At 60.1% G+C, this 17,169-nt stretch overlaps 1 protein-coding gene across 2 annotated transcripts in view; it reads left to right on the forward strand.

The window, feature by feature from the left end:
• Positions 1-2,075: 2,075 nt before the first annotated feature.
• Positions 2,076-17,169, forward strand: part of KCNH2 (potassium voltage-gated channel subfamily H member 2) — a 31,529-nt gene continuing 16,435 nt past the window's right edge. Inside the window, exons 1-2 of one of the 2 annotated variants that reach the window (XM_059396120.1) lie at positions 2,076-2,369; positions 5,117-5,347. In XM_059396120.1, coding sequence (XP_059252103.1) covers positions 2,294-2,369; positions 5,117-5,347 — 307 coding nt within the window. In that variant the 5' untranslated portion in view covers positions 2,076-2,293. The remainder of the gene's footprint in view (positions 2,370-5,116; positions 5,348-17,169) is intronic. The other variant, XM_059396119.1, reaches the window with a different exon arrangement.

A 17,169-nucleotide genomic window follows, 5' to 3' on the forward strand; every position in this document is an offset into this window, starting at 1 on the left:
CCCCATCCACGTCCCCATCCACGTCCCCATCCACGTCCCCATCCACGTCCCCATCCACGTCCCCATCCATGTCCTCTCTCCTGGTGCCTGTCCTCGCTGCGGGCCCCTCTTGGCTCTCTCAATTCCCCAGCCTGGAGGAGAAGGCGCCCAACTCAAACCGGAATCAGCCTGGACTTAGGGCAGGCAACCCAGCATTCAGGAGTGGTCGCAAGGTGGGGAGGCACAGGGCAGGACCCAGATGCCCCGTCCCAAGGGAAGGGGAGTTGTGCTATGGAAGGCCCAGGGCATGTTGGAGTGAGGGAGCTGCTGGAGGGAGGTGGAGAGGGCCGAGGGGATGACTGTACAGGCAAGAGCCTCTGGTCTTTTTTAGCATCAGCTAGTGGAGCCACCTCCTTCTCTCCCACTGGCTGCCTCCCTGAGTCACTGCCCACCCACCAGCAAATAAAAAGGAGGTGTCATCTGCTGGCCAATGGCCCTGTCTGGCCCCAGTGTTTGCATCTTTTTGCTCCTGGGTGGAAGGTGAGAGTCTGGGTAGGGTGGTCTCACCAAGACCTCTTCCTCTGGGCCTTTCTCCTTCCAGACGCTGCTTCTTCTTTGCCCTTTGTTCTTCCCCTCCCCCTACATCCCATGATGGTTCTCTCCCGGGTGACAGGACCCACCCCCTTGCTCCAAGGACAGAGGCAGCTGCAAGCCCTCAGGGGCCCCCACATGGCCCCATCCATCTCGCCGGGTCTCAGATCTGGGCTGTCCGGGAGGGGACGCGCGGCTGGTCTGGCCGCTCAGCTGCCCACGCCTCCCCACCAGCCCGCTCAGCTGTCAACACTCTGCCCGCCCTGCCCTGGCCTTCGCAGGGCCCTGCCTGGCTGCTCAGGCCACGGACACCGCGCCCCAGAGACCCTCCCTTAGACCCAGGCAGGCGGTGGGCAGGCAGCGGGCAGACACCCTGCCTGCCCTTGAGCATCCTCAGGCCTCGTTGCCTAAATAAGGGAGCTGCAGCTGGAGGGAGCCAGCTGGCCGGGGGGGGAGGGGCCTGCGGCTAGGCCAGGGTTCTCCGAGGGGCTGGGCCGCCGCAGCGCCGCAGGGCCCCGAGCCCGCCGCGGATTGGGCCTGCACCGCGGGCCCGCGCTGCAGAGGGAGGGAGCACAAGGGGATCCCCAAGCTGGAACCTCGAGCTCAGGGGCTTGTCTTTGATCCCGCAGCTAGGAAGCCGCAACTCGTGTCAGAATGTTACCTCTCTGTGCAGGAGGGCCCCCGAATAACCCCGGGGAGCGCTGTGCGTGTGTATGTGTGCGTGTGTGCGTGTGTTTGTGTGTGTGTTGGGAGGTCTCCCCTGCTCAAGGTGCATGCCCCTCCGGTCTCACCCGTCCTTATTTCAAATCGCGCCCCACTCGGGGTCTAGGGATTCTCTTGCCCTTCGCATCTTCCGGGTCGCCCCTGACCCTGGGCTTGTCCTCCCAGGGCCCAGATCTGGCCCGTGTCACCTACATCAGACTTTGAGCGCATGTTGTGTGTACCCAGAGGGGCTTGGCGTGGTGGGCCACCAGGGTATTAAGGGACCAGCACACCCCAAGTCAGGTTCCTCAGCCCTTCCAGTCAGGGGTGGGGGTGGAACCCCCAGTCCCCTCCCTGGCTGTCTCAAGGCCAGTCGTCGCACCTGTCCTCGCTGTTCCCCTACCTAGGGGCCCCTTCCCCCTCTGTGGAGCGCGCGAGTCCAGGGGGCTCCGGGGCTGAGCGAGGGGCTGGGGTGGGGGAGCCCTTGGCGCTGCTCAGCCAATGGGAAGGGCGGGAGCGCGGGGTGTGGGGGGGGGGGGGGGGGGGGGGGGGGCGGGGGGCGCGGGGGGGGGGGGGGGGGGCGGGGGGGCGGGGGCCGGAGCCCGAGGGGCGCGCGCCGCGTTAACCCTTCCGCCGCCGGGCCGAGCCGCAGGCGCAGCCGGAGCCTCGGGCGCCGGAGCGGCTGTCGGCGCGGCGGGCGGGACCCGGGAGCCCGGCGCTCGGGCGGGTGGAGCGCAGCGCGGGGACGCGGCGGAGCGGGGCCGGTGGCTCGGCGGGGGCCGGCAGACAGGTGTGCGGGCGGCCGGGCGGCCCGAGCTCTGGCGGCTCCAGGCCCGGCCCGCGGTCAGGAGCCGGGAGCCGAGCGGGGACCCCGCGCCCGCAACCCAGTCCCGGCCCCGCCCGTGCTCTGCTTGGCCGCGGGGTGCGGGGATCACGGCCGGGCCGGGCCACCCGAAGCCTGTGTTGGGCCGGGCCGGGCCGGGGTGGGTGGGGGCCCGCCCGGCCCGCCCATGGGCTCAGGATGCCGGTGCGGAGGGGCCATGTCGCGCCGCAGAACACCTTCCTGGACACCATCATCCGCAAGTTTGAGGGCCAGAGTGAGTGGGGGAGGGGGCCGTCGGGGAGGGGGCGCTGGGGGCGGGCCGAGCTCTCCCGAGTGTGAATGGAGGGGCGTGCCCGAGGCCGTGTGCATTGGGCTAGTGCGAGTCAGTGGGGGCTGTTGGCCTCAAGCCGCGGGGCCAGGGGTCGTGAGGGCAAGGCATGGTGCCGGGGGCCGTGGGTTTGGGGCCAAGGGGACTGTATTGGGCTGCAGGGCGGGAGGTTCAGCTCAGGCTTTTGGGATCCGGAGTGTGTGTGACATCTCAAGTGTGCAGGTATCCCTAACTCCCAGTGCCTGGGTGTGGATGGGGCTGTGTGGGGGCAGGGACAGGAGAAGGTAGAGGGTCCCAACCGTGAGACACTAAGTGCTGTGCCTGAGCGGTCTTGACTATGTTTTTGAGAGGCTGAGAGCCAAGAACTTAGAGTGAGCGCCTAACCTGCTCTCGGGATGTGTGTGTGTGTGTGTTACCCGTGAGTTCAGTCCTGCATGGGCAGTGGGGAGGAATCTTCGACAGAGCTACGAACTGTGGACTCCCAGGTGAGAGTGTGTCATGGCCTGAAGCGAGGCTTCAACGATCTAACAGGCCCAAGGCAGTGCCCCCATATTGCTGATTTTCCTGTCCTGAGCCATTTATGGGGGCCACGGCACCCCTAAGGCTGGCCCGGTAGGGGAGGCTTCCAGAAGTGTCCCAGGCTAGGTGAATGTTCTGGCGTGGGTGTTTGATCCTCCCAGCACGCGTGCGTCTGTCTCCAAGGCTGCATGTGCCGTGGTGGGTGTGACTGCCAAGGGCCCTGGGAGCAGGGAGCAGGTGACATTCCTTGCCCATGACCCTGTGAGCACAGCACAGCTTGTGCTTGTAACTGTGGTGGGGGGGAGGGAGGGATCAGTTCGATGGGCAGCATTGTCTGAAGCAGAGGAACAAGGTGATCCTGAGGGGGAGGAGGAGACTGACCGTGGTGGAGGGCCACAAGTGGGGTCTGTCCTTCTCACCAGCTCCAGAAGGCCCAGGAGCTAGGTCTAGAAAGAATCTGGGCTAGGATCTGGGGGCTCGGCTTCTGGCCCCACCTCTGACACTGACTGCCATGTGACCTTGAGTGACTCTCTTCCTTGTCAGAACCTCAGTTTCCACATCTGGAAAGGAGGGGGTGGCTGAAGGAGCCGTGTGGGGCCCTTCTCTATTGGTATTCCAGGAGCTCCGTAAAGGGGTGGGGGTAGGGCCTGCCTTCGAAGAAACTCACTCTTCTCTCTCTGGGCCTGGGAGCTGATTTCTCTTCTCCAAAGCTGATGTGTGTGGCTGGTAGTCTGAACTGCCTTGGGCTCAGGGGGAGTTGGAGGCCAAGACAGGGGTCTTTCCATGACAGGGAACCCTGACTCCTGAGGTTGTTGGCTGCCCGGGAGTTTTGGGGGCCTGGTGAACTGACCTAAAGATGACCCAACTTCAAAAAGTAACTTCCTGGAGCCAGGGTAAGGGAGGGCTTAGGAAAGCAGCCTCCCTTGCCCATGGGATTGCCGAGGGCTGCAGCCGGAGGGCTGTGTCCCCAGGAAGGGGAGAGGGCAGAGTTCCAGCTGCCACCCAAAGCCCCAGCATGAAAGGCCAAAGTGGCCGGCAACTTCTGTGTTTTTAAAAAAAGCTCTGATCCCAGATCATCTTCCCTGGCACCAGCTGGGTCTGCTGCCTGTCTGTGGCTCACCTGCCAGCCTGGGTCTTGGAGCAGGTGTTGGGGGGAGCCACGTCTAGCTGAAATGGGTCTATGGGGCACCTCTCCTTGACGGTGCCTCACTTCCCGCCAGGCAGTTCCCTTTCCTGGATCTTTCTTCTTACAAGTGGACCACTGTCTCAGGTCCATCCCTGGTTCCTGTATTTTCAGGGATTGGAGCTGCGGGTCCCCTTTCTTGCTCCCTATGCCCTTGGGTTTCAGCCTGTGACCCTCAGTGTATTTCTTCTGCCAGACCTAGCTTCAAAAGCTCCTTTACAGGCTGCAGGATGTGGGCATGGCTCTGAACTTCTTTCTAGCCTCAGTTTCTTCCTCTAAGAAACAAAGATAATGATGAGTACCTTATGGGGTCGTCGGAGTATTAAATGAGAAAAAGCATCGCAGATGCTCACGTGGTACGTCCCTCGTCCCCTTTGGAGAGCCCACTCTCCAGCCCCTGACTGCCCTTGGAGGGGCGCGGAAGTCCGGGGAAGTACTGACCTGCTGGGTCCTCAGATACTCAGGGAAATGATTTCCTAAGGATCCCTCAGGGTAAGGAGTGCTTAGGCACCCCCCCACCCCCTGCCCCGTGTCTAGAGAGCAGGGGTCAGGAAGAGAAGCCGGAGGACCTGATGCAAAGGGAAGGCTGGCCGCCATCTCTGGCCCTTCTCAGGCTCCCTCTCCAGGCCCCGTGTTTATCTGTCCGCCGCGGCTGCTGACACACGCGTTGCTGACACCCGCCCAGGCTGGCCTCGGCCCCGATCGCGGAGGGGGCGGGGGGCCGCTGGCAGGCTGCCCGGGGGAAGCCACGCAGCCAGCCCGTGGGACGGGCGGGGGAGGGGGGCGAGTCGCCTGGCTGGGTCGGCCAAGGCACCTGTGCCGGGGGCACAGCTGCGACGCCCCCTGCTGGGGACCCCCGTCCTCGCTGTGCTCCCTGGGGCGGGGAGTCCCCGGGCGGGTGGCTGTGTGTGACAAGAGAATGCGGGGAAAGGGCTGGGAGCCCGCGAGGCAGGGGTCCCTGCTCACGTGTCTGCTCATCCCCGCCCCCCAGGCCGCAAGTTCATCATCGCCAACGCTCGGGTGGAGAACTGCGCCGTCATCTACTGCAACGACGGCTTCTGCGAGCTGTGCGGCTACTCGCGGGCGGAGGTGATGCAGCGGCCCTGCACCTGCGACTTCCTGCACGGGCCGCGCACGCAGCGCCGCGCGGCCGCGCAGATCGCGCAGGCCCTGCTGGGCGCGGAGGAGCGCAAAGTGGAGATCGCCTTCTACCGGAAGGATGGTAGGCGGGGGCGGGGCCGCGACGAGGGGCGGGGCCGCGAGGGACGGGGGCGGGGCTGTGAGGGACGGGGGCGGGGCTGTGGGGGGGCGGGGGAGAGGACTGCGGGATCCCGGAGGGTAGAGGGGGAGACAAGGCGAGTCCCCTGGGGACGTGACCCCGTCGGAGGCCACTGCTGTGGGTCAGGTGGCAGGCACGGGCTGCGCATCGGGGCTGCAGGACGGCCTTGGTCTCCTCCCCTCACGCACTCTGGCGGGATAATTTTCGGGGTGGCCACGGGTCTGTCTGGCTGTGGGTCTGGTGCCTTCGGTTTCTCCCTCCCGAGACAAACGTGGGCAGGTTGAGGTAGGTGGGCTGGAGTTTGACGGGGCCGGGATGGCAGGTGTGTGGACGGAGTCAGGCTTGGAAGGTCAGGTTGGCAGCTGGGCGCCCACCTCTGGCTGGCCACAGGCCTCCAGCTACTCTAGGGCAGCCCCTGCCAGGTGATTGGTCTGGGAGAAGTCACGGAGGGCGAGGCTGGGGGAGGGACCGCAGGACTCTGGCTGGCTCTCTGGCGGCCCTTCTCCTGCCCCTCTCTCTCTTTACTTAAACTGCGCCTGGCGGGAGGTGTGTGCCTCTCCCCACAACCTCAGTTCCCTTTGTCTCATCTAATGAGCGCCCGCCCACCACCCCCTCCCGGCACCAGGTGTCTCCGCTCAGCCGCCGCCTCCCAGCCCAGCTGCCCGGGGCTTCCGGACAGTGGATAAACAGCGCCCCGGGCGGGGCTGCTCCCTGCGCTGTGTGCCTGCCCTGGGTGGGGTGCGCTCTGCTCAAAGAGGGCAATGAAAAGGCTTTGGAAGCCTGGCAGGTATCCGAGAGCTGGGGAGGTGGCTCCCGAAGTGCCACTGACTGGTCCTGGGCACCCAAACTGCAACTCACTGTGTGTAACTGACGAGCACTTACTGAACCCCTGTGAGCCAGGTGCAGCCCCAGGGTCTTTTAGATGGAGCAGTAGACTAGCCAGCTGAGGTGATGGCGGGAAGGGAGCGTACCTGCTGCACACGGCACTCTCTGCCTCGGTGGACAAAGTGAGCCAGCCGTCCGTGTGCACCTGTCACGGAAATACGTGCTCAGAGTCACCTTGCGCTGCCCTGTAAAGGCTTGCCTCCCTCCACGGCCGGGTTTCTGCAGGCCTGTACGGCCTGTGACTTTCCTGGGGGGCACTATCTCTGGGGCCCTGTGAAAGAGAGTTTGCTTATAGGAAAGTGGGATTCTGGCTGGGAGGCAGGAGCCCGGGAGACTAGATGCAAACTCCGAGGGCAAGGCCTTCCGTCTGTGTTTTTTTGTTTTGTTTTGTTTTTTCACTACAATCTCCCCAGAACCATTATCAGAGCAGATCTGTTTTTATATCTGCCGGGCCGTGGAGTGCTAGCTAGCAGGGGTGGGCGGCTCCCAGTACTGGATGCCCGGCTAAATGTTTCACTCACATTATCTCGTGGAATCTTCACAACTCTGGGACGTACGTACTATTTTTATCTCCATTTTATGGATGAGGAAACTGAACTTCGGGGAAATTAAGAAACTTCCCCAAAGTCACACAGCTAGAAAGGAAGTGGCGGAGCTGAGGGATGGAACCACGTCTGTCCCGAGTGGAGCCTTTCCCGTTCTCACTCTGCTGTCACCTATGAGAAATGACCCCAAGTAGTTACAGGCAGATTATATACTGCACGTTACTTTATGTACAATTTTATTTTGGAAGTTCACAAACCATCGGTATAATGAAAAGAATGCAGATGCCTACGCCTCGGGTTCAGGTCTAACACCAGAAAGTGTGTGATATGGGAACTTGGTTACTGCCTTGAGCCTGTTTGTACTTCTAGGATAGTGTGCCTGCCCAGCCCCTTGGCAACAGGGACCTGGGTTCTTCTGTCTTCCCCATAGTGTTTGGGGAGCCCTCCTTCTTGCCCCAGGGAGGCTTTTTTGGGCAAAGATGGCCATGGGACCCCTCCTGCAGAGATGCTCACTTGGGATCTTGGTGACCTCGAGGATCACTTAATCCAGCCCACTTGCGTTACAGACGGAGAAACTGAGAAGCAGAGGTCCAGTTACCAGTTAATCAGTGGACAAAGTAGGATTAGAATCCAGGCCCCCGGCCCCAGCTCAGATTGTTTCCTTCTTCCAGTTACTTCTCCAAATGGGGCTGCCACCCAGAAAGTCATCTGTGCCTGCCCTCTTGTCGGCTCTCACCTGGTTTCTCCTGTTGGGCCACAGGCTGGCCTTGTCCCCCATTTGTCCTGGTACTTGAGGTCTGGGAGGTAGGCTCCCTCTCCTTCCCTTCCTTCTGCTTCAAACTGCTTAGCCCTGGGGCGAATCCCTGGGGCCCGGCCTGTGCTATGTTTGCGCGGACATGGGAGCTCGCACCTTTGTGCGTGGGCCAGGTAGGGAGGCAGAGGCCGGGGATGCCCAAGTGGCCCTTGTTTCCATCCAGGCCTTTTTCTGGTCTCTGCCTGGGCCAACCACAGGAGAGTGGGTTCCTGGGAAGGAGGCGAGGCCTCTTGCTGGCAGGCGCCACTGTGGCCAGCTGTGCCGTGTCGGTGCCTCTGGCCTAGCTCTGTGCAGTGTCAGGGCCTGGAGCCAGACAGCCCCATTAGTTAGGTGCTGGGACTGCTGGGGGGTGGGGAGGCCGGGCTGGGGGTGGAGGGCGGGTGTGAGCCAGAGGGAGAGACTCCTGGGCCCTGTGTCTGTGCCCCTTAACGTCAGATCTGGCCCAGAGTAAGGTGGAACTGGGGACAGGGCTGGCAGGCGGTCGTACCCCGACACGTCCCGGGGCCGGGTCCTGGCGGCAGGTGCTGCTGCTGCACACCTGTGTCCCTACATGACCCGAGAAGGGGCTGTGGGTCCCTTGGAGCACGGCTCCTCTTCCCTTGCTCCCTCATCTGCCGGGCTTCGGGGAGGTCCCCTACTCCTGTCCCTTTTGTTCTCTCTGCTCTTTGTTCTCCCCTACGCCCCGCCTCCCGCGGAGTCCAGCCCCAGAGACCGAGGCCAGCGGCCGCTTGTCTGCTCCTCTTCTGTCTCCCAGTGTTGGCCTCCCCGCCAGCTCCTGCCCCCTCGGTCTTTTATCTCCTTCCCCTTGCACCTGTCTCTCTTCTTCCCTCCCTTTGGCACCCCCGAGCCTGCCTTCTTGCCTCTCTTCCTCTGCCCCCCCTAGGCTGTATCTGGAAATCTCTCTCTCTCTCTCTCTCTGCCTGTTCTGGCCTGGTCTCCTTGTCCCCGTGTCCCCAGGAGCCTGTGCGTGGGTGGGGATGGGGGTGTCTCTAGAGAAGAGTCTGTCACTTCTCCACTCCAGCTGCAGGCCGGTTGCCATGGTAACAGGGTCAGAGGGCCCCCACTGCAACAGCTGAGCTGTGGGCTGGGGGAGGGGTGGAGACCAGGGGCCAGCCTGCTCTCCAGGGTCCCTGGTGCCCCTAGGGAGCCAGAGCCCCTGCGGTGGCCCCAGACTCACTGGTCTGTGGTCCCCAGACTCAGACCTCAACTTCCCCAGTGCTTGGGCGGACGCTTCTGGCACCAGCGGCCCTCCATGTGCCCCAAGCCATTTCCCCATTTCCTCCCTGTCCCCTGACATCAGACCCCTCACTGGGATACTCCCACACTCCGCCCTACTCCATCCTGGCCACCCCCTCCCCAAGCTCAGACAGCCACCCCCTCTGCCCCACCAGGTCGTGATCCTCAGGCTCCCAGACCCCATCAATTTGGTTGCCCCTGAAGGAATTGCATAGATTGGGTACCTAGGCAATCAGACGGAGATGGGTCTTTGGTGTGTCCTGTGTCCCTGCAATGGAGCAGACCAGAGTGATCCCCGGGGCAATGAGGATGGACACAGGTAGCACCCTTCTCGGGGGGTGGAAGCCTCAGGAGGGCTCCCTTGGGCCTTCCATTCAAGGCCTGAGCAGCTTGGATATGGCGCCAGTGAGAGCCCCTGCCCCTTCCCCTGTCCCTGCATTGGTTGCCAGGAGCCAGGCACAGGGTCCTGAGGGGCTCTGCTGTCCCCAGCCAGCACTTTCTCTCCAAGGGCCCCAGTGGACTAGGGTGCCTTGGCCTGCTTGGGAGCTTGCTGGCCCAGCCCCAGTGCAGGGGTGAGTTGGTCTGTCAGGACTGAGGGTGTCCACCACCTCTAGCCCGCTCTGGGGTCTGGAGAGTGTCGGGAGGGTGGCTCCTCCGTGTTGTGTCTGCCGTCGCCCCCGGAGAGGAGCTGTGTAAATATTTGTGCCGAACGTCGTCATCTGCAGTGAGAGCAAAGTTTGATGGTGGCCTTGGGCTCTGGGGAGGGGGGCTGTGAGCGTCGGGAGGGCCAGTGTGGGGATGTGAGATGGGGGGAGACTCAGCCTCTTTGCTGCCCTGAAGTGGCTTCCAGGGTGGTGCGACTTGAGAGGTTCCAAGAAAGCCCTTTTACACTTAAACATCTCCTCTGACACTGCCCCAAATGCCTCCCTCAGGGGAACCTTTGGTTTGGGTGGAGAATGAGCTTTGTTTTTTTTTTTTTTAAAGATTTTATTTATTTATTTGACAGACAGAGATCACAAGTAGGCAGAGAGGCAGGCAGAGAGAGAGGGAAGAAGCAGTCTCCCCGCCGAGCAGAGAGCCCGATGCGGGGCTCCATCCCAGGACCCTGAGACCATGACCTGAGCCAAAAGCAGAGGCTTTAACCCACTGAGCCACCCAGGCGCCCCATGAGCCTTGTTTTTGAAAGACTTGTTTTCTCTCTTCACCCTCCCCTGTATGCAGGGGAATATGGAAATCAGCTCTTTCGTGTGAGGGACTTTAAGAGAAATGTTCCTCCCTGACCTGGGCAGGAAGGCCCGAAGAGGGTCTGTGGTGGGACACCTAGGACAGGTGACAAGACTGTTAGAGCCTCTGGATGAGCTGCTGTCCCTCCAGGTCCCCTCCTGTCCTTAGTCTAGGGGCCCATGCAGGTCTCCGTGCTGTGAACTGTGGTTGGCCTCAAATGGGTCCCTTCTCCCTTCAGGTCACATGCTTGTGGGACTAGAAGTACCCTGAGGGCCAGGAAGTGTCTTCTTGGCCATACGCTCCCTCACTCAAGTTCTGGGTGAGGTGGGCGTGTCTGGTGTCCCTCTGCTAGATTATGAGCTCCGCAAGGACAGAGAGCAGTTGTGTTTTGTTCTCTGTCGTATCCTTGTCTAGTGCTCGCTGGAGCTCCGTCCATACTTGCTGAAGGAAGGAAGGAAGGAACGGACGGATGGAATGGATGCGCTGGGCAGTGCAGAAGCCCTCTGCCGGGAGTCAGTGACTTGGAACAGTGTCTGGCTTAGTTCCAGACTTGCACCTGCTTGGCCATCAGCTGTGCCCTGCCCCTGCTCGAGACCCCTGCTTGCCTCTGTCTGTCCTTCTCCAGGCTTCTGCTGGCCCCGACTCCCGCCTCTCCCGCAAATCACTGAAGCGGCACGTTTGTGTCTCTCTCTTTCATTTCACTTTACTTCTTATCTCGCTCACCGCCCCCGTTACCCTTCCCTTAGGCAACCGTTCAGATGTACTTGCTGGGAATGTGTTGTTTGCACGTATTCTCCCGAAATGTGTATTTTGTCTGGATACGTATAGGTTTAACTTGTGTAAACGAGACGTGCTACATGATATTCTGGTGCTCACTTTCCTTCCACGGGAGTGTGCCTTTAAGTCCCTCCAGTTGTTACTCGACATCTAGTCTGTAGTTTCATAGTCTTTTTTTTTTTTTAAGATTTTATTTATTTATCTGAGGGAGAGCATGAGCTGGGGGAGGTGTGGCGGGAGAGGGAGAAGCAGCTCCCCACTGAGCAGGGAGCCCACACAGGGCTTGATCCCAGGACCCAGTGATCACGACCTGAGCTGAAGTCGGATGCTCAGGAGATTGAGCCTCCCAGGTACCCCCACCCCCAGCTTCATACTTGATGGCATGTGCTGACCTCAGTTTACCTGCCTCAGTTTACCTGCCCGCTCTCCTGGGCAGCCATCTCCACATTTCCTCCATAAATAACGTTGCGGTCAATGTCCCCAGCCATGGCTCCTTTTGGGCTCCTGGGAGGATGTCACTGGGCCGCATCCCCAGGGGTGGAATTGCTGGATGGTGGTGGTATGTGGACACTTAATTCAACTAAGCACTGTCACACTGGGCACCAGCAGGGTGGCCCCACCCCGTAGCGCTGCCACACTTGGCGTGGTTATCCACTTTTCTAATTTTTGCCAATCTGATAGGTGAGAGTGATAATTTGCTGCCTTAATTTGCATTTCTTTGATACTGTGTTGAGTCCAGCACCTCAGGCTTGATCCCCTTTCCTGTTGACTTCCCTGAGAGTGGTCTGCTTGTATCCTGGCTCACTTTTCTAGCGAAGCCGCCGTGCTTTGTTCTCGGCGATTTGCAGGAGTTGCTTCTGTATTCTAGAAATACAAATGCTTACAGTTAAGTATTCAGCACGTGGATTCTAGGTGGTAATTCCTGTTGACTTGAGATGTTGCAAGTATCTTCTCCCATTCATTCATCCGTTAAACTTGCCCAACTGAGTCACTTCATAATGATACGAGTTAATATTCTTCAGGTTTGTTTGGGCTTTGGAAGTTTTGTTTAAGAAAAACTTCACCACCTTGCGGTTGCAGAGGGGTCCGTTTTCTTCTATTAATTTAATTGTTTTTCCTTTCTCGGTTGGCTTTCATCCATCCTGAGCCTCCCTCTGTGGTGTCGAGTACGGATCAAGTTATATTTTTTTCCGCATAGTGAGCCAGTGTTCCTAACACACCTAGTAAACAGCCTGTCCTTTTCCAATGGTTCGTGGGGCCACCTTCATTGTAAGCTACTTGCCTATCTATCCATGGGTCTGTCTTTGAGCTCTCTGTTCTGTTCTAAACATTTATTTGTCTGTTCTTGCACCAAAACCACATTAGGAGAACAACAGTGGCATTTAGTAGTCTTAATCTGAAAGACAAATCTTCCCAAATCTTCCTTCTTTCTTCTTCTTCTTCAATATTGACTTGGGTGTTTACAGACCTCTCTTCTTCCTTAGGAGCTTTACAGAAAATATCTCGAGTTCTGGGAAAGAAAACCCCACTAGACTCCTGACTGGAATTAGATTAGTTTTATAGATTAATTTGGGGAGAATGGACATCGATATAATATTCGTCCCATCTAAGAGCCTGGACTGTTTCTCCATTTATCAGATAGTTTGTGCCCTCCCTCCGTCCCCCTGGCCCAGCCCGCAGGCTTTGTGTTTTCCTGGTCAATTCTAGTTACTTTACAGTTTTTGTTGCTGTTACAAGAGGGAGACTTTATTGTTGACTACCTATTTTCCTCGCTGTGCTGGTGGAAATACCGCCGTTGCTGGCTGACCTTGCATCGGCAGCCTCACTGAGCTCTCTTGTTTGTTCTAATTGTTTATCTGTTGATTTTGTTGGTTCTCTGGGGAGATGACCCTATCATTTGCAGATAATGCTGGTTTTCTCTGTCTGTATTTGGGTCATTGCCACATGTTTTGCTGGTGGGACGTTCCCCGTGCACTTGGATTTGTTCTTTGGAACGTCCCAGCATCCTGGGAGCTGGGTGAGTCCTGGAGGGATGACAGCTCTCCCCGTGACTGACCGAGGGATGGATGGCAGAGCTGGAATTGGGGTGGGTGTGCTCAAGGCATCCCCTGGCTCTTTGGGGTACACTGGGAGCCAAGGTGGGTGCGGAGTTCTGGAGCCTTGCAGAGCCCTGGAAGTGGGCAGGAACCCCAGGTTGCTTCCTGTTGGACCTCGGCTGTGTGCCCTTGGTGCCCCGTGGCAGGCTGTTTGGGAGTCACAGTGAAGAGTGCCGGTAAGGGTCTGAGGTTCAGAAGTACCACGCGTTTGAGGCTTCTGCTCTGGTCCCCTGTCCTGGTTCCTGGACCACCAGCCTTCATGTTCCATTCTTTTTTCTCTTCTTTCTTTCTTTCTTTTTTTTTTTTTTAAAGATTTAATTTATTTTTTTGAGAGAGAGAGTGCTAGAAAGAGAACATGAGCAGGGGAGAGGGGCAGAGGGGGAGAGAAAAGCAGACTCCCTGCTGAGCAGGGAGCCCGACATGGGGCTCCATCCCAGGACCCTGAGATCATGACCTGAGCTGAAGGCAGACACTTAACTGACTGAGCCACCCAGGCGCCCCTTCATTCTGTTGGTACGTTTTAATAGCACTTCCACAAAAGACACCTTGATTGTCACCGTGGTTCCAGCCACTGTGTAGACTCAGGATGGGTTTGAAATGGGTAACTTCCGTTGTGAAAGGCCAGTTAGTCTCCCTGGATCTGAAAGGGAGCTTGCAGGGTGGGGAGGTCGCCCTGCCCACACCCATCTACGTGCAAGGCACTGCCCCGAGGACCAGTCCTGCTTACCCCACAACTCCTGTGAAGCCAGGCCGGCCCTGGCCTCAGGGCTCTGTCTTGGGTGGGGATGCTGGGAAGAAGGAAGCTCACCCCAGAAGCCCGTATACAATTATCTCTGCAATTAGGGATATAGTTTTAGAAATTCTCAAAGAGAAACATCACCGTGGCCACATGGAGCAGTCAGCAATGTTTTGGTCGATGGGAGCCCTGTGGGTCCAAGGGGATGGCAGGAGCGGGAAGGAGGGGGGCTGGGGCTCTGGGGCGGGGGTGCCGCGTGAAGCTGGGGTGCGCTGAAGGGGCTCGGGCAGCACGTGGGCCCCAGCAGGGGTGGGAGGGAAGGTGAGCTGAAAGGTCTGAGTTGGCTGGGATCAGGGGGATTTCGGGAGGATTCTGGCGGGCGGGAGTGGAGGGGCAGACTCCAGGAAGTAGGAGGGGGAAGGTAGAGCTTGGAGGCGGAGAAAGAGCTCTGGCGAACGAGCTGTTGAGCAGCCTTCTGCACGTGAACGTGGCCTAGTTTCACCTTCCCAAGGCTTCAGAAGTCATGGCTCCCAGCTTATAGACGTGTGGCTGTGTCCCAGGAGGTCGATGGGGCTGGGACCCGGAACTTGTCTAGAAAGGACTCTTCTCTCGAGGCTGTTCCAGTGTCCCTGGTGAAGGTGGCACAGGCAGGCCATGGGCTGTGGGTTTGCAGGGGCAGTGGTGGCAGTTGGGACCACTGCACAGAGGCCCCTGAGGCCCTCTCTATGACCCTGTGAATCCCTGGGAAGATGTCAGGCTGTAAGGGCTGGGGGAGGGGAGCCTGTATCGTCCTGTGGTGGGCATTGGACTTTGCTCAGCTCCTGGAGTCAGGGGCAGAGGCCTCTCTGTCTCTGTCACACACACACACACACACACACACACACACCCACACACACCCACACACACCCACACACACCCACACACACTGGCTGGCCTCTCAGGCTTCCCTGCTCTGTCCCCGGGCGTGCAATGTCCCTGGCCTTGCCTAGGCCCCCGGCTGCCCATGAGAGTGGTGTTAGCGACACGGTGGCCCCTGGCCAGGAGCAGCTCCTGCTGCATCTTCCTGTCGCCGCCACCAGGCTAAATATAACCTGACACTGCACAGCCCTGGGCCGCCGGAGACAGCCTCTCTGCCTGGGGGCGGACAGGGAGGACTGGAGCCCCAGCCTCCTGCCCTCAGTGTGACTTTGGGCCCAGCTCCTCCTGCCGGGAGGCGACTGGGGTGAGGAGGGCTGCCTCCCCGAGGTCACCTTCCCTGCAGGATCCCAGCACCGTGCCTCGTTACAGCTCTGGATGCTTCCACAAGGCCATCTGTCATGTCATCTGGCATCCAGGGCAGGAATCACTTATCCTTGCAGTGCACACGGGGAGACTAGAGCTCAGAGAGGTGGGTGACCTGCCCACCGTCACACAGCAGTTGCCCTGTCCCCGGTTGGGGCCAATCAGCTCAGCTCCGTGGGCTCCTCCCTCTGCCTTCTGCCTGTCCTCCCCCATCTCATGTTGGGCTCGGAACTCGGGTCCTTCTGAGTCCTTGACTCAGTGAGGGCAGGGGCTAGGGTTGTTTTGTTCGTGACACCCCAAATGTTCACATGCATGTGCTCAGGGAGAATTTGTTGGGGACAAAAAGCCACCCTCAAAAAAGCAGGGATGACATCTGGTTTACAGATGACCAGCCAGAGCCTCTGACCTGAGGAGCCTGTCCAAGGACACTCAGGGTCACTTGCAGTCCTCCCTTTCCCCATCCTCCTCGTGCCGCCCAGGATGATAAGGCCTGCCCCTGTTGAAGCAGAACCTGGAGCCACGCCAAGGGCAGGGTGCCCAGAAGTGGGAAATGGGGTTTGGGACTGTGGGTGGGGGCCCGGAGCCTTGGATGGGTTGGGGTGCAGGGCAGGGATGTTGCCCCTGGGTGCCCTGCTGGGCATGGGGTTGCACCAGGGAAAGAAAGCCAGCGTTGTGTTCTGGTGGGTGACAGTACCTGCTGCACTTGCCGCGCCCCCCCGCCACCCCCTTTTCTTCTCTCCTTCATGTCTTGCTGGGAGCTGCATAACCTCCACGGGCCATTAGGACCCGGGGCACAGAGGAGCCTGTCAGAGGGTGACTGTCACTCACCGGTGGACTCCCTGGTCCTCGGGTCCGTCCCCACAGGGGCCGGGGGTGCCCCGTGCTCCAGGAGGCAGGTGAACGCTGGACACCCAACCTTCCAGAGTCTTCAGCTGGGGAGGCTGTGAGCGGGCTATTCTGCGTCAGCCGCGCCAATGTGGCTGGCCCGGGGGTCTCTCCCTTTCCTCCTCCTCCCATTTATCAAGCCTTCCCTGGGGCCCGGCTCCTACTTCACGTACGTCGTGCCATTCATCCCTCAAGCCCCGTGGGGTGGCCATGATCTTCCCGTGTCACCAAGGAGCCCCCGGAGGCTCGTGGAAGGCAGGTGACTTGCCCAAGGTCATTCGGAAGCAATGAACGGCGGCCACCTGACTGTGCAGACGGTGTGGGCTTCCTACTTCTCCCCTCCAGTTTGTCCCTTCCTGGCTGCTCCGGGCGCCGGTGGCCCCGGGAGCGTGGGCCGTGCCTGCCACAGAGTGGCTCTAGGCGGAACTGCAGGCCGGCCCAGCTCTGGGTCCTGTCGGCCTCTGCTCAGGGGGAGCTGCCGGCCCTGGGGGCCCACCGAGGTCGGAAGAGGAAGCAGAGCAGAGCGACAGGCAGGGCCTGGGGGTAGGTGGGCACGGGGCTAGGGGAGGGCAAGGTACCGTCTGGTCCTGTGTGCGCAGCGCCAGCCCAGGGGTCCCCAGGAGGCGGCTGAGCTGCCGACTCTGGTCATTTCTTCTCTGCCGTGAAGTTGGGCGAAGGTCAGAGCCCCACCACACACCGGCTGCAATCCGCTCCGTGCTGATGCCCGGCTGTCCTGTCTAACCTTCAGCTGCCCTCAGTGACGCCCACCCCCCCGTCATGCCAGCCAGTGACGGGATGGGGACCGCTGGCAGCTCCGGCTGGGGATGGGTGACGGGGCTGTCCGTGGAGGACCCGGCTGAGCTGGCTGGGCAGTGGGAGGCAGAGCCCGAGAGTCCTGGCTGACTTGGGGCCACCAGCTCTCCTTCTTCCTTCCATGGCCCCCTGAAAATAGCAGCTGGAGCCTACCCTCCACCCCCCAGCCCCGCAGCCCTCAGGCAGGACTCCAGTTCACATTTTTGGAATAACCAGGGCTTCGACAGGGTTATTTGAAAGGAAAAATTCCTTGAATGTCGAGGAAGGGAGAGGGCCAAGGGGGCCTCGCGTGTGAGTGTGCGTCTGGAGTGGGGAGCCGGTCGGTACCGCAGGGGGGCTCGGGGCCGGAGATTCTGCAGCCCTGGCAGGCAGGGTGGCAGTTCAGGATCCCAGGGTCCCGGGCTCCCTGCGGTGCAGAAGGCAGAGAGGCCTGAACGGAGCGGGCATGGCCCTTGAGGGCTGGGATTCAGACT

The sequence above is a fragment of the Mustela nigripes genome, chromosome 4 (genome assembly GCF_022355385.1).
Source record: "Mustela nigripes isolate SB6536 chromosome 4, MUSNIG.SB6536, whole genome shotgun sequence".
Classification (NCBI taxonomy): domain Eukaryota; kingdom Metazoa; phylum Chordata; class Mammalia; order Carnivora; family Mustelidae; genus Mustela; species Mustela nigripes.